Source organism: Cervus canadensis, chromosome 5 (assembly GCF_019320065.1).
Source record: "Cervus canadensis isolate Bull #8, Minnesota chromosome 5, ASM1932006v1, whole genome shotgun sequence".
In the NCBI taxonomy this organism is placed as follows: Eukaryota; Metazoa; Chordata; class Mammalia; order Artiodactyla; family Cervidae; genus Cervus; species Cervus canadensis.
In genome coordinates this window covers 12,812,802-12,829,627 of record NC_057390.1, presented here as the reverse complement: position 1 = coordinate 12,829,627, position 16,826 = coordinate 12,812,802, and the positions used below count along the sequence as shown (strand labels likewise).

The window sequence follows — 16,826 nt, the reverse complement described above, 5'->3', positions numbered from 1 at the left end:
TGATGAATCTAAGAAAAAATAATACCTTAAAAATTTTAATTTTTATTCTGTTGAATAGAAAATATACACATTCAGTAACTATTTACTGGTTACTAGTTTTGTACATGATGCTACGTTAGGTGCTGGAATGAAAATAAACTATATAAAGTTTACATGTTGTTCTTAAGCAGTTTATATAGTCTCGCTGAGGAGAAAAATTAACACACCTAAGGAATTTTTAAAAAATTAGAAGGCAGCAAATAGTCTGGTGATTGTAATTGACTTATTTGGATAGGCTATAGGGGGAGAGAGTGAATATTTCTATCTTGATTGCAGGCTTGTATCAGTTTAGGTCAGCATTATCAACTTACCAATACTTACTGTGTATTTCACAGTGTGTAATTAAAAATTATACTTTCTGGCATCAGGAGACTTCTATACTCCAGTTAGATAAGACTTGTTGAGTGACTAGGTGCACTAAGTCTGTCTGGACTAAAGTGATCTGGGAGGGAAGACCTCATGGAGTAGGTTGAAGGTGGTTCTTGAATGATGAGTAGACTTAGATGTACCCAGGGGAAGAGGGATGACATTTCAGATAGGAGTAACAATGATAAGTTTGAGGTGCCTAGAAAAACTAGCCCAGGGAGTTTAGATGTGAAATGAGAGGCATTAAAAATCTAATTAAGATTCTTGATACGTGAAATGACACGTTAAAAAATATATTTCAGGAAGATAAATCTGACTGAGGTGTGCAAGATGAACAGGAATGAAGAGAGATAGGGTAGGACACCTAATTTGAGGCTTCCCTAGTTATTCAAGTGTGTGTTGGTGACAGTATGGATTAATATGATAAAAGTATAATAAAAATCTGACCCAGGGATCAAACCTGAGTCTCCTGCACTGCAGGCAGATTCTTTACCGTCTGAGCCCCCAGGGAAGCCTGTAATATGATAAAGGAACATTAAACATTAAAAGAAATCATTTAATGATTATTAGAGTTCATAGAAATTGATTGCCTTTTTAAATGAACAGATACCTTTTAACAGTCGGAACAGCACAATGAACCTAACTAATGAATTCTCTACGAGGTGACAAATGACAGGGATTTGTGAGCATGGACTTAGGTAGTATAACCTACCTCTCGTTTCTGTGATGTATGTTGCTGCCCTGTAAGTGTGCATGTATTTGACATTATAAATGTGTAACCAATAAATATAAATTACCAACTGCACATTTTTTTCTTGCTAAGTAACAGCTAACAATGTTCCCTACCCCTGAGTCAAAACTACAGTCTGAAAAAGACAAGAAAATGAGAAATTTTTTTTTTATAAATTGAGTTTCAGACATCAGAGAAGTCATGCTTAGTTTAGAAGTTACATCTTTTTGATTGTCACAGTTGGTTTAGAAAAGCTATGTCTTTCTGACTGAAATAATTCAGTTCAAAAAAATACTGACATAAATGGTTTTTTAAAGTAGTTGATAGATAAGAGAGTGATATGGGTAGGTGTTTTCACAGTTGGATTCTGGGTCCACTCAAGTCTACAGTCCTTGCAGCATCTCCTGCCTAGTAGGTAATTATCACTCTTTCTCTGGAGAGAAGCCCTGCTTTTGGACCCTTGTCTTATTGGAGAGTAGAAATTGGGGTGGTGTAGATATATTTACTGAACCTAAAAGTGAGGAATGTCAGTAAATTGTGTGTGTGTGTGTGTGTGTGTGTGTGTGTGTGTAGAACTGGACAGAGTATGCCTTAAATAACTTTTAGCTGTCAGCATTAGCTGATAGTTGCTATGTCAAATACATATCTAGTACTATAATTATATCTTCATGTTTTTTCAAGAAAAGCTGAAAGTCTGGATTTTTATATGTTGGCAACTTAAATAAAATACTTTGTGGTCTGATTAAATCATGCCCAATTTGGTACCTGTCAGTGTGTCTAATGTAAACAATATTTAGTTACTATCAAAGACATGGGTTTAGCAGTACTAAAGACTCTTAACTGCCAGTCTCTTCTAGCTTTCTATTGCCCTGAGCAGGGTATGCAGACTTTATTTTTTGTAATCCAGTCAGTTCCGTGGCTTAAGGAAATACTTTAGGGTTTATCATAACCTGCTGCTGAGTATTGCAAATAGCATGCACTTGTTTTCAGATAGTTCTTGACAAGGCAGAGTCCAAAATTAGTGTCAACTGTGGTTTTTAATTGGATAGTTCTAGTTCGTCTTTGGCAATGACAAACTAAAATGTTTTTGAAATGGAAATGAGTAACATTTTCCTTAAGAAAGTTTTAAAATATGGAAGGAACTGTTCAGTAACTTTTCTGCCTGTCCAAATATTGGAGACACAATAAAACATTACTCACACTTTGCTTTTAACTAATTGTTTCACTTGGGGGACTCTCTTTGAAAATTGTATTGCCTTAAAAAAAAAATAAGATGTATCTTCCAGGAGCTTTTTATGGGTGCAAAATATAATTTTAGGGCAGCTTTGTGAGTGAAGTTAAATGAGAAAGCATTTTGTTGATTGTAAAGTTCTATATGTAAGGCATATTATGTCTTTGAAATGATACTGCTTTCCACTATATCCTGATAACAAACATTTTGATCAGCAGCATTTTTTCATATTTTTACTAATCTTATCCTTTGTCAGTACATAGTGAGTACCTTGTTTGGAATGGTATTGGCCTAAGAGGTAGGATTTTTTGTTGTTAATGTTGTTAGCGTGAAGTTTAAAGTTGTAAGGCATCGAGACTCTATTTTGGAGATGCCATTTCAAATAGCCTTCTATTTATAGAGTTCTTGATACTCTGTGTAGTGTGGGTTTTTTTTTAATATTTGAGATGAGTTATTTCTCATCCATGCTTTTATTTTCTCCAAGTTTTAAATGTATGTTTGGCATCAAAATGAGTATCCATGGGTAGGATTTTTAAAATGTTTTCTATAGCTAAAATGTTTTAAAATGGCATCAATGAATTGATATTAAGTGCTTTTGATTGGAGTCCTTTTATTTGTGAAATTTTTATTGAGTAGCCATATGGCATTTATAAGTAGGTTTGTTTAATTTTTGAAAACGCAAGGGATGCTGTGTTATGTTAAAAAGCCTAATGTCATTAGTCAAATGAGGAATGTTCTAATTTGTGCACTTTTCTCCTTTTACAATAGGATTGGATTCAGCATCAAAATACATCTACTCATATTGAGAGTTGCCGACAGTTACGTCAACAGTAAGAACAATTTTTTTCATTCTTATAGGTAGCAAATTTACAGAATAGTTAAATGTTTCAGGTATGATTGTTTGATACCTTTAGTGTGGTACTTTGGAGAAAAATATTTTTAGAAAGCTATTGCTTATTTGAAATACTAATTTTATACAAATATATTTAAACTTTTTCTAAAAGAGAATTAAATACGATCCTTTTTTCTGACTTCTTCCCAGTACGTAAATTTAATATAATTGGTTCATTCCTGCTGCCTTGCCTTCCTTGGAATGGTTTATCTGTTTCAGAACACATAGCCTTCCCTTCTCCTATACTTCCCTCTCCTTCTTCCCACCCTTTCCTCAAAGGATAACTAACTAAAAACCACTCAAACCAACACTAGTATTTAATTTCAGGTCTAAATCTCTCTTGGTTTAGAACCTATTTAAAAAAAAAACACCCTTAAGTAGGAGATGAATAAGCTAGATATGGTGCTTCCTAACCATTGGTTCTTCAGTTCTTTCACCTTTTCCTTCTTTAAGACAGGGCATCTATGAAGGTAAAAAGTGTGATTTTTCTCTTATATCGTCTGGAATTACATAAAATTGTGTTCCCCTAGGATTGTTAAACATGCTGATTCAGTTCTGTGTCAAATTCCTGGTCATTATACTCATGATAGTAGCATGTTCTTGAGCAAATAAATTTGTGACAGCTGTTTTGTTTTTTTGCGTTGTTCTTTATGAAAATATCACCAAAAATTTTTTGAGATTATTCATGACTCTCCTAATCATACATGATAAACCTTACTCAGACTAATTTTTTTTAAAGTAAGGAAATTTATTAGCTCATTTAACTAGAAAGCTTGGGTGTTTCTAGTTTGAAGAAGATCTGGATTAGGTGCTCAAACAAAAATCAAAGTGTCAGTAATACTTTCATTTCTTGTCTGTTCCTCTCCTCTTTGTCCTCATGAGGACGCTTCTCCACAAAGCAAAGTGACCCCCTTAGTTCCAGACTTAAGTGCTCTGAATATCTAGCATTCCTGGAGTTAAAAAATAAAGCACTTCTTTTCTCATAAATTCTGCAGAGGTGTTTGGTTTGAGCCTTTTGGACTACTGTGGGCTAGTCCCTCTTTAAACCAGCTACAGCGGTTTAGAGGGGAACAGGGCTCCGTAGCTCGGTCGGCGCCGTGTGCCTGCGCCTGATGCACAGTGCGATGCAAGCCCTTCCTGCGTCACGCAGGCTGCGAGCAGCGGGGGAGCCGCCGGCCTGTGCGAATCTGCGGCGCAGACGGCGGTTGGCACATGCAGGTGGTTTGTTACTTGGACTGGACCTTACTGCCCCTGTAGATGGAAATCTCTCCTAAAGTCACAAATTTTCCCACAGAACCCCAGTGGGACGTCTCATTTTTATGAAACTAGGGGATTTAGATGGGAGGGAATTAGTTGCTGTAGGTAGGCATTAAATGCAAGTTACAGGACTAGCTACATGCACTGCCATTAATTTTCTATGCCAAGTGGCATTTATGCCTACTGAAAGCTTTTTGTGTGAGATAAGTCTTTTTTTCATGTACATAGCACCCTGATTTTAAAGCATGTCCTTTCCGTGCCTGCTACTTTGTTGCACTGTTTTACATTTTTACCTTTTTCAGGTACTCTTGAATAATTTCATCATGGCTTTCTCTCTACTGCTCAAAAATTAACCAATTCATTAGATTTGATTAGCTGCTTTGGATCTTTCCAAGACAAAACATATGCTATTTCATTCTTTTTTTATAAGCAGCATTGTGCTTCTGTACTTAAATCTGTTTAGTCATTCCTTTACTGATGTACGTGTGAGTGCCCAGTTGTGTCTGACTCTTTGTTACCTCAGGAACTGTAGCTTGCCAGGCTTCTCTGGCCATGTGGTTCTCCAGGCAAGAATATTGGACTGGATTGCCATTTCCTCCTCCAGGAGATCTTTGCAACCCAGGGATCCAACCTGTGTCTCCTGCAACTCCTGCATTGGCAGGCGGATTTTTTTTTAATTAACTACCGAGGCACCTAGGAAGCCCCTACTGATATATATTTAGGTTCCAATTTCTTTTCTTAAGGTTTATTATCTCTTCTGTCTCTTCACCTTACTGCATTTTTCTGAATTACGACACAGAAGTAAAATTGGTTAACTTGAGAAAAGATAGTGTGTTAGCTTTAGTATTAAAAATAATAAGTAACATAATAAAGAGCTATATGCTTGTGTGTTGGGCATTCTTTTAAGTGCTTTACACAGTGTCTGTAATCTTCAAAGCAACTCTGTGAGATATTTCAACCCTGTGAAATAATAATATTTCATAATATTAACTGAAATATTATGTGAGAGATACATGTAATGATTGTGATTTTACCAGTGAGAGGCAGCTTCTTAGCTGTCACACAGCAAATAATTGGCACAACTAATATCTAACTCACGGCTCTTTGTTAAAACTTTTCCCTCCTCAGCACTTTATTCTGAAAAGTTTCTAAGGTGCAACAAATTTGAAGGGATGATAAACATAGTCTTCCTCTTTATTAACCAACTGTTAACATTTGATGTGTCTATTTTATTATACTTTATATGCACATTTTTAATATTAGTTACAGTTTTTAAAAACTAGTTGAAAATACATTGCAGACATTATAACACTTAACTCCTTAATTCTACATCTACTTCTTAAAAAGGAAAATTTTTTTAAAAACTTTTATATTGAGGTGTAGCTGATGAATGAACAATGTTGTAATAGTTTCAGGTGAACTGGGAAGGAACTCAGCCATATGTATACATGCCATTCTGCTTCAAGCGCCCCCTCCATAAGAATAAGGAAGTTTTTCTACAGTGGTTATCTGTTATAACTACAGTATAACACAATGATTAACAATGATTTCATAATGCCTTCTAATACACAGACCAAATTCAAATTTTCCCATTTTTTCCAAAATGCCCCTCATAACTATCCTTGCCTATCTCACTCCCCATACTGTTTTTGAGGATATTTTCATAATGGTTGACTTTTGAAATGTCTTGTCTTGTAGACTATTCCACATTCTGCACCGTTCTGGTCTTTTTCCTCTTCATTAAATTCAGGTTGAACATTTTTGTCACAAAAACTTTATAGATAATATATATACTTATGTATCACATTGGGATATAGATGATGTCGCTTACTTAGGTCCTTGTTCTTAGCCATTATATTGTATTGTCATGTATTATGCTTCTGAAACATTTTAAACTGGTTAGGCAACACGCAGGCAGCAGATATAAGAACATGTATTCTAGTGGTTAACTTAGATATGAAACATCATTTCACATCTGAAATAATTACCCCCTCTTGAATTGGAAAGCTCTGGAAATTTAATAACTTCTTTGTGTTGACAACAAGCTGTATTTCCAGGATCGCACGTAAGAGAAAGCTAAGGTTTACATGTATTAAGTAACTGACTTTCAGATTGTTGTACTCAGTCATGTCTGACTCTGTAGCCCCATGAACTGTAGCCTACCAGGCTCCTTTGTCCATGGGATTATCCTGTCAAGAGTACTGGAGTGGGTTGCTATTTCCTTCTCTAGCAAAATGCAGTACTTGGTGTAATCTCAAAAACAACAGAATGATCTTGGTTTGTTTCCAAGGCAAATCATTCAACATCAGGGTAATCCAAGTCTTGCCCCAAACTCTGATGCCGAAGAAGCTGAAGTTGACCTGTTCTTTGAAGACTTAGAATATCTTCTAGAACTAATACCAAAAAAAAAGATGTCCTTTTCATCATAGGGGATTGGAATGCAAAAGTAGGAAGTCAATAACAGGCAAGATTGGCCTTGGAATATAAAATGAAGTAGGGCAAAGGCTAACAGAGTTTTGTCAAGTAGAATGCACTGGTCATAGCAACCCAAGAGATGACTCTACACGTGGACATCACCAGATGGTCAGTACCAAAATCAGATTGATTATGTTCTTTGCACCCAAAGATGGAGAGGCTCTATACAGTCAGCAAAAACAAGACCTAGAGATGACTGTAGCTCAGGTTGTAAGCTCTTTATTGCAAAGTTCAGACTTAAATTGAAGAAAGTAGGGAAAACCACTAGGCCATCCAGGTATGACCTAAATCAGATATCATATGATTATACAGTAGAAGTGACCAATAGATTCAAGGGATTAGTTCTGGTAGAGTGCCTGAAGAACTATGGACAGAAGTTTGTAACATCATTCAAGTGGCAGTGACCAAAACCATCCCAAAGAAAAAGAAATGCACAGAGGCATAGTGGTTGTCTGAGGAAGCTTTATAAATAGCTGAGGAAAGAAGAGAAGTGAAAGGCAAGGGAAAAGGGAAAAGATATACCTAACTGAATACAGAGTTCCAAAGAGTAGCAAGGAAAGATAAGGCCTTCTTAAATGAACAATGCAAAGAAATAGAGGAAATCAGTAGAAGGGGAAAGACTAGAGATCTCTTCAAGAAAATTGGAGATATCAAGGGAACATTTCATGTTCATGGAAGGATGGGCATGATAAAGGATAGAAATGGTAAAGACCTAACAGAAGCAGAAGAGATGAAGAAGAGATGGCAAGAATACACAGAAAAACTATACAAAAAAGATCTTGATGACCTGAATAACCATGATGGTGTGGTCACTCACCTATACCCAGACATCCTGCAGTGTGAAGTTAAGTGGGCCTTAGGTAGCATAACTACCAGTAAAGCTAGTGGAGGTGATGGAATTCCAGCTGAGCTGTATAAAATCCTAAAAGAAGATGATGTTAAAGTCATAATCCCTTATACATACATACATATATAAAACATAAATATATATACACACACACAGTGGAGGTAACAAATAGGTTAAAGAGATTAGATCTGGTAGACAGAGTGCCTGAAGATCAATGGATGGAGGTTTGTAACACTGTACAGGAGATAGCAACCAAAACCATCCCCGAGAAAAATTGTAGTAGTAGATGAAAAAAATTGTTCATGTTTGACAGTTGTTGATGCTGAGTGATAGACATACTGGGTTGAAGTTAAGTTTTTTGCCTTCTCAATCTGTCACATTGTGGTAGTTACAAGATGCTCCAGCCTTCATGTCTGCTCCCAAAGCAGGAAGGATGGTGCAGAAATTTTCTCAGAAGTCAGCCAGTGGTTTTGCCACCTATATGTCATTGGTTTGAATCTATCACTGGCTGTCTTCTAAAGAGACTGGGAAAGCAAATTTAGCTTTTTTTAGCCTTTGTTATGGAGGCAGACCTGGGAAAAGGCAGTTGAGAATTGCGTTTTTGTTTGTTTTTGACTGTGCTAGGTGTTTGTTGTGGCGCCCAGTCCTCTCTGGTTATGGTACATAGACTCTCTATTTGGCACACGGTGAGAATTGCTTCTGAGTTAACCTGCCAACAGTATCTGAGACAAATGTCAACAAATAAAAACTGTTTTACCTTTAGTTAGTTTTTGACCTCACTTTATTTTCTTGTCAGGTGGCTTGCTGCCTGCATTTCCTTACATAGCTCTCCTCTTGGCTACTGAACTTGTATTTTTGTACATCAGCGATTTTTATTCCCATTAACATGTGGAGTCCAGATTCTCTGGAATAGTTGAAGATGAAGATGTCTTTTTCTTGGACTTCTGTGGTGTTAACTTTTCCTCCTACTTTTTCTTTCTGTGATTACCCCTTAATTTCTTTTATTGGTGTATCTTTGTTTTACTCATAATTGTTAGTGTGCATAAGATTCTGTCCTCAGCCCTCTTTTTTCCCTGTAACTCCATTCTCTCTTTATCTCGTTAACTCTTGGTGCTGTAGTTGATGCCTGATTTCTAAATATCTCAACACTCATTGTTTTCTCTAATCCAGACGTTTATTTCCAGTTGTTTCGCAAACATTCCTATGTTCCCTTCACTTCAAAAATGTTTATTGTTCTCCATTGCCTTTTACTTAGGTTCAACCTCCTTAACATGACTTCAGGGACCTTCATAGTTTGTCTCTGTGCTGTCTTGCCAGGTTTTCTGCCTCATAAATCCTTTTTGTCATGTCCATGTTGTGGTCACACTGGTTCCTGGAATAGAACATATGTTTGCCTCTAATCCTCCTTTTATGTGTTGCCACTGTGTGAAACCTAACCTGATCCATGCCTCTTGATAACCCTTTTTAAAGGGCTACCTGAAAAGCAACCTTTTCTTTGAATTGTCTCCTGAGATCGTCTCTGAGGAACACTTGGTACAATATAAGGGGCAGCATTCATGTCTCATTCTGTAGAATGGTGTCCTCTAGAGTTCTGCAGACTGAGTGAACTGTCTTTAACGCCTACCTAAGCTGGTGTTTTATAAGCTCTTCTATACCTCTTAACAGTTTTATGTGTATTTCCTGTTTTACCTAAATAAATGTCAAGGCATTTAAAGTATGGGGAATGTGTTTCTTTTTCCTGAGTTGCCTAAAACTTATTATTTATTGAACTAGACACTCAAAATATTTTACTTTGAAGAAAATATTCATATTTTAATATACTAATAAATCACTTTAAAATTTTTTTTTAATTTTTTTAAAATTAAATTTTTTTAATTAAAAATTCTTTTTTTCAATTTTTTAAGTTTTTTTTCTTTTTTTTTTTTTGCTGCACCACACAGCTTATGGGATCTTAGTTCCCTAGCTAGAGATTGAACCTGTGCCCTTAGCAGTGAAAACACGGAGTCCTAACCACTGGACTGCCAGGGACTTCCCTTAACTTTTGTTTTGAACAGTATTCTCTATATATTGCAGGGAAAGATTGAGCCTTATAATCTTAACTGTTCATTAATATTGTTTATTCTCAAAATAGGTATCCTGATTGGAATCCTGAGATCCTCCCATCAAGAAGGTAGTTATTTTTTTTAATAGTGGTATTATTGAAATTTGATTTTCCTTTAAAAGTAAACACGTACTCTTTTTTTTTTTAAGGCACTGTTTTGAATAGAATCTCGTTTTTACCATTTTTATTTTTAAAGAGTAGGGAAATGCAATCATCGCTAGGAATCTTTAGTTACCCCAATTTACCTGTAATAGCTCCCATCTGTGAACTTTTCTTTTTTAGTCTTTTCTGAAAATTCTTTATACTTTTATTCTTATTTTGTGTTTGTGGGATCTTAGATTATAAATGGCTTGAAGGCTGAGAATGGGGTTTCCCTATTCAGTGTGTATAAATACAAGTATAGGAGTCAAATATTTGTGGAAGGCATAATCTTTGTGGGAAAATTGTTGAGAAACATTTTTTATTTCCTAAATTCTTTAATATAACTTAATACTTTCAAAACATAATTGGATATAGTAGTAATATAGGGAAAATGCAAGAAATTGGTGATATTTATTTGTGAGTAAACAAAACAGTAATGTAAGCAGTTAAAGAGGTGATCATCTGCTTTGATTGATCCTTATTCATTTACAAAACCGAACTGCATCATAACAAGCAGGTTTTTGTTTTATATAAATACATGGTATTAGAGTTTGGCATCGTAGCTTGATTTTAAGAAGGTAAATCTGTCATTGATATAAATTTAAATTTATATAAAACTAATGAATCTTGTGGGTTTTTTCTTGAACTTTGTAGAAATGAAGGCAACAGAAAAGAAAATGAAACTCCAAGAAGGCGATCTCATTCCCCCAGTCCGAGGCATTCTAGGAGATCAAGCTCAAGTCACAGATTTCGTCGATCTCGAAGCCCCGTACGTTGTATGTATAGACCAAGAAGCCGAAGTCCAAGAATTTGCCATCGTTTTATTCCTAGATACAGATCCAGATCCCGTTCACCGTATCGAATGAGAAATCCTTTTAGAGGTAGTCCAAAATGCTTTCGATCAGTTAGCCCCGAAAGGACATCAAGGAGACCAGAAAGGTCATCAGGTACATTTATGTTTGTGAATAATAAGTACTTATTTTGACTAAACCATTTCAGTTTTTTTTGTTCATTTGATTTTTTTTTTTAATTTCTGTATTTACATTAAGCTTGAAATGGTGACTTATTTATTCTTCACAAGATATTTTTAAATGTTGACATTTTGAGATATTTGGCTCAGCTTTCTGAAACTTCTAAGGTTTTTAAGAAATTAAATGTTGTAATTTATTAAATTTTAGAATTTCTGTATGAAATTTGATTCACATTACCAGCTGTTTCATTCTTCTTCCTTTTATTATGTATCATAAGAAATGTGGGAAAGTGTATCTACATAGCCAACATCAAACTTAAAAAACCAGGGATATACAGATATCTTAGTTTGCCTTAGTAATTGATTATAGACTTGTCTTCCATGAATTAATTTAAAACATTTTAAAATTGTTCAGATTTTCAGCATGTGTCTTAATGTTGGTTTAGTGACCTTTCCAGAAATATTTTTTACATAATTTTTTTCTGAAATCTTTTCAGAGGTCTGTGATATTTTTCCTTTTTCAACTACATATGTCTGAAATTGGATTTTTCTTAAAATATGGTAGCCAAAATAGTGTATCCAGCACATTGAATGCAGAATTCTCTAACTAGAGACTTCAGATGGCTTCTTTTAAGGCCAACATTTAAGTGTTCAGGAAAATAATACTCATCTAAATAATTTTTGTTTTGAAATTAAAGTTGTTTTGTAAAAATATATTGTTTATGTTAACATAGCAGTTTATTATTAAATAATATTGTAAAAATTCTATATTAGTTTCTTTTGTGGTAAATATTGATACATTGAATACAAATGCTCTTTGGAGTTCTCAGTTTTTAATAATGTAAAGGGATACTGAAATCAAAAGTGTGAGGGTCTCTGGTATAAGAGAAGCTCACTGAATAAAGGGTCTCGTGAATACTTTTTGAGTGAAGAATTAAAGACTAATAATTTTTTTGTATGTACTTGCCACCTGCTTGGCCTAACAGTGGCTCAGTGTGTTAAATATTTGGGCACTTGAGGGGTTATATTATTTTTTTATAAAGTTCTTTTCAATTGAAGTAGTATTTGTGTACTTTTAATAGATAGAAAAAAAGCATTAGAAGATGTAATACAACGATCTGGGCATGAGTCAGAATTCAGCAAACAGAAGCATCTTGAAGCAGTTGATAAAGGACCCTCACCAGCACAGAAACTCAAAACTGGCAGTGGGGCAAAGATGTCAGTTAAATCTACAAGCTCTGCAAAGAGTGATTCAAACATAGGAGGACACTGTACACGCCACAAATCAAAGAGTCTGGAAGGTGACACCGCACCAGAGAGTAAACAGATGGCTGATAAAACTGTTTCTCTGCAACGTAAGGTCAGTAGTTCTTTGTTAGTGGAAGTACGTACGTACACTTGTTAATATGACAAAGAGAAGCAAAGTTTAGAATTTTTAATTTTCATATTTCTGATGAAATTGTGATTTATTTTGATATGAAATATTTTTTTATTGATTTCTGTTTTGAATACAGGAAAAGTCCAATAATTAAAATCTTATAGATTACAAATATCAAAAGTGAGAACATTTTGATTGTTTGGTGTTTTTGGCTGACCACACTGATGCGTGTTACAAGCTTTGCTCTCTGATTGGGGAAATGGACATAATCAGTAGTATTAATGAGTTTTTGTGATCTTTGTTAGTAATCTAGGAGTGACTTTCTGCTGAGAATCATTTTTAATCTGTTTTATGTTTTTTTATAGTATAGTTCAGAAGCTACTTTGTTGCCCAGTGTAGAATACTAGTCTGTTTTCTGGGTACTAACAGGTGTATTTTGTAATATTAACAAATCTTCAAGTGTTTAGGTATACATTTCTCATAACATTGTCTTAACTTTAAACAATTACAGTTCCCTGCCCCCATAGTGCTTATATTTAACAGGATGAACTTAAAATAATCAACCTGATATTACAGAATTTTAAAGAAATATTGAGTACAGGGAATTAATTTTGAAAAGGCTAAATTGTTCTGTAACATTCATTTTGTTTCTAGATGGCAGCAGTGGAACTTTAAAAGGTTTTTTTGAGTCAATTTTTAACATAGGTGGTAAACAATAAAGTATATTCAAATTGTATATATGAATCTATCAGCAAGAACAAGACCGGGAACTGACTGTGGCTCAAATCATGTACTCCTTATTGCCAAATTCAGACTTAAATTGAAGAAAGTAGGGAAACCCCTATACCATTCAGGTATGACCTAAATAAAATCCCTTATGATTATACAGTGGAAGTGAGAAATAGATTTAAGGGACTAGATCTGATAGAGTGCCTGATGAACTTTGGGCGGGGATTCGTGACATTGTACAGGAGACAGGGATTAAGACCATCCCCATGGAAAAGAAATGCGAAAAAGCAAAATGGCTATCTAAGGAGGCCTTACAAATAGCTGTGAAAAGAAGAGAAGCCAAAAGCAAAGGAGAAAAGGAAAGATATTCCCATCTGAATGCAGAGTTCCAAAGAATAACAAGGAGAGATAAGAAAGCCTTCCTCAGGGATCAATGCAAAGAAGTAGAGAAAAACAACAGAATGGGAAAGACTAGAGATCTCTTCAAGAAAATTTGAGATACCAAGGGAACATTTCATGCAAAGATGGGCTCGATAAAGGACAGAAATGGTATGGACCTAAGAGAAGCAGAAGATATTAAGAAGAGGTGGCAAGAATACACAGAAGAACTGTACAAAAAAGATCTTCATGACCCAGATAATCACAATGGTGTGATCACTCACCTAGAGCCAGACATCCTGGAATGTGAAGTCAAGTGGGCCTTAGAAAGCATCATTATGAACAAAGCTAGTGGAAGTGATTAAATTCCAGTTGAGCTATTTCAAATCCTAAAAGATGATGATGTGAAAGTGCTACACTCAATATGCCAGCAAATTTAAAAAACTCAGCAGTGGCCACAGGACTGAAAAAGGTCAGTTTTCATTCCAATCCCAAAGAAAGGCAATGCCAAAGAATGCTCAAACTACTGCACAATTGCACTCATCTCACATGCTAGTAAAGTGATGCTCAAAGTTCTCCAAGCCAGGCTTCAGCAATACGTGAACCGTGAACTTCCAGATGTTCAAGCTGGTTTTAGAAATGGCAGAGGAACCAGAGATCAAATTGCCAACATCTGCTGGATCATCGAAAAAGCAAGAGGAGTTCCAGAAAAGCATCTATTTCTGCTTTATTGACTATGCGTTTGACTGTGTGGATCACAATAAACTGGAAAATTCTGAAAGAGATGGGAATACCAGACCATCTGACCTGCCTCTTGAGAAACCTGTATGCAGGTCAGGTTAGAACTGGACATGGACCGACAGACAGGTTCCAAATAGGAAAAGGAGTACGTCAAGGCTGTATATTGTCACCCTGTTTATTTAACTTCTATGCAGAGTACATCATGAGAAACGCTGGACTGGAGGAAGCACAAGCTGGAATCAGGATTGCCGGAAGAAATATCAGTAACCTCAGATATGCAGATGACACCACCCTTATGGCAGAAAGTGAAGAACTAAAATACCTCTTGATGAAAGTAAAGGAGAGTGCAAAAAGTTGGCTTAAAGCTTAACATTAAAAAAAAAAAAAAAAAGCTTAACATTCAGAAAACTAAGATCATGGCATCCAGTCCCATCACTTCATGGCAGATAGATGGGGAAACAGTGTCAGACTTTATATTTTTGGGCTCCAAAATCCCTGCAGCTGGTGATTGCAGCCATGAAATTAAAAGATGCTTACTCCTTGGAAGGAAAGTTATGACCAACTTAGATATCATATTAAAAACAGAGACATTACTTTGCCAAGAAACGTCAGTCTAGTCAAGGCTGTGGTTTTTCCAGTAGTCATGTATGGATGTGTGAGTTGGATGGTGAAGAAAACTGAGTGCCGAAGAGTTGATGCTTTTGAACTGTGGTGTTGGAGAAGACTCTTGAGAGTCCCATGAACTGCAGGAAGATCTAACCAGTCCATCCTAAAGTGTTGGGTGTTCATTGAAAGGACTGATGTTGAAGCTGAAACTCCAATACTTTGGCCACCTCATGAGAAGAGTTGACTCATTAGAAAAGACCCTGATGCTGGGAAGGATTGGGGGCAGGAGGAGACGGGGACTACAGAGGATGAGATGCCTAGATGGCGTCACCGACTCAATGGACATGGGTTTGGGTAGACTCCGGGAGTTGGTGACAGACAGGCCTGGTGTGCTGCGATTCATGGGGTCACAAAGAGTCAGACACGACTGAGCGACTGAACTGAACTGATTAAAATATTATGCCTATCTAGACATATTTAAAATTATTATAACAGGCTAAATAAAGCTATAACTTCAGCTTTACCGATGATGTGCCATCCAATTTCATATAGAAAAGTGCTGTTTACCAGTTCTGGACTACTTTATAGGTCTTGTTTGTTGTGACATGCTTCAGCACAGAAAAGAGCATCTGTGATTGGTTGCCTATACACTGCCTGCTGTTGGGTTTGAGTGATAAAGGATAAAACATTTCTTCCTTTTTTCCCTAGCATTTCAAAAAGTTTTTAAATGTTCCAAAATATTTTTATATGCAGAAAGTATAATAATTATTTATATTTATTAGCAGAAAATATAATATTTTAATAAAAAATGACTGCTTAAAGTACTAAGATTAATGGTAGAAAAATTATATTGGGAATTATTGTAACTATGCCCTTTGTCACTTAATTTGATTTAATTTTCATTCAATTCAAAAATAGCTTCGGAAGGACCAGTCTTCACATTATGGTCCTGTTCTTCTGATATCTGATTTACCAGAAGATGGCTGTACTGAAGAAGAAATTAGAAAAATATTTCAACCTTTTGGAAAAGTTAATGATATCCTGATTGTTCCATACAGAAAGGAAGTGAGTTATTTAATCTATTCTAAAAAGTCGTAATTGTATTTTATAAAGACTTGTCAGATCTTTCAGCTTTTACTCCATATACACCTGTTATTGAGCTATGTAAATGTTTGGAATTGAATGAACAGGGTTCCTAAATACTGCTTTATATCCCTTAAAACCACACACTGTTTTTTTTAGACGAGCACACCTTTTCTTTGAAGGTCCAGATGATATTTTAGGTGTTGGCGTGTCATAGGATTTCAACTACTCACTCTGCTGTACAACTGTGTTTTAGTACTTCACAGTCATAGGTGATATATAAATGAATACTCATGGCTGTGTTCAAAAATCTTATTTAACAAAAAAACAGATGGCAGGCCATAGTTTGCCATTCATTGCTTTAGCACTTCAGTGAGGTGATGTTAAAAAAAATGATTTTGTTTGAACAGTATTTTTTTACATTTGAATTCTATTTCTGTAACCTATATAGTAAAGTTTTATAAACTCTACAAACCCTGGAGTAAACAGAACATGAAATTAGGAGGTAAAACAAGGGAACATAGTTGGTATAATTTTGTTTGTTGCAAGAAACTTTAAAAAGGTCAAATTTAACAGCAGCTAGACTAGATCCTGCCTGCTACCCTGTTGTTCAGTGAGCCCTGCCTTCCTGTTTCTTACTCTTTTATGATCTTGCCAAGGACTGCTTCCTTCTTACCTTGGTAATGGTATAGAAATTCCATTAGGTTAAATGTCCATTTTGTGTGTGAAAACATCCTAAAGATCAGATTACACTTTAGCAAGGTGAAAAGAGGTAAAATCAACCAGCACTTGAGGTAATTTCAGTTTTATATTCCATAAGGAAGTATTAAGTCACACAGAGAATTTTAAGGTAGATTTTTGA

The 16,826-nt window shown here is 35.5% G+C and overlaps 1 protein-coding gene across 6 annotated transcripts in view; it reads left to right on the top strand.

Annotated features, from left to right (window-relative positions):
- Positions 1-16,826, top strand: part of ZNF638 (zinc finger protein 638) — a 130,515-nt gene that overhangs the window by 61,289 nt on the left and 52,400 nt on the right. For 5 of the 6 annotated variants that reach the window (XM_043468226.1, XM_043468225.1, XM_043468230.1 and 2 more), the window contains 5 exons: positions 3,135-3,196; positions 9,969-10,007; positions 10,734-11,026; positions 12,132-12,409; positions 15,800-15,946. In XM_043468226.1, coding sequence (XP_043324161.1) covers positions 3,135-3,196; positions 9,969-10,007; positions 10,734-11,026; positions 12,132-12,409; positions 15,800-15,946 — 819 coding nt within the window. The remainder of the gene's footprint in view (positions 1-3,134; positions 3,197-9,968; positions 10,008-10,733; positions 11,027-12,131; positions 12,410-15,799; positions 15,947-16,826) is intronic. The other variant, XM_043468227.1, reaches the window with a different exon arrangement.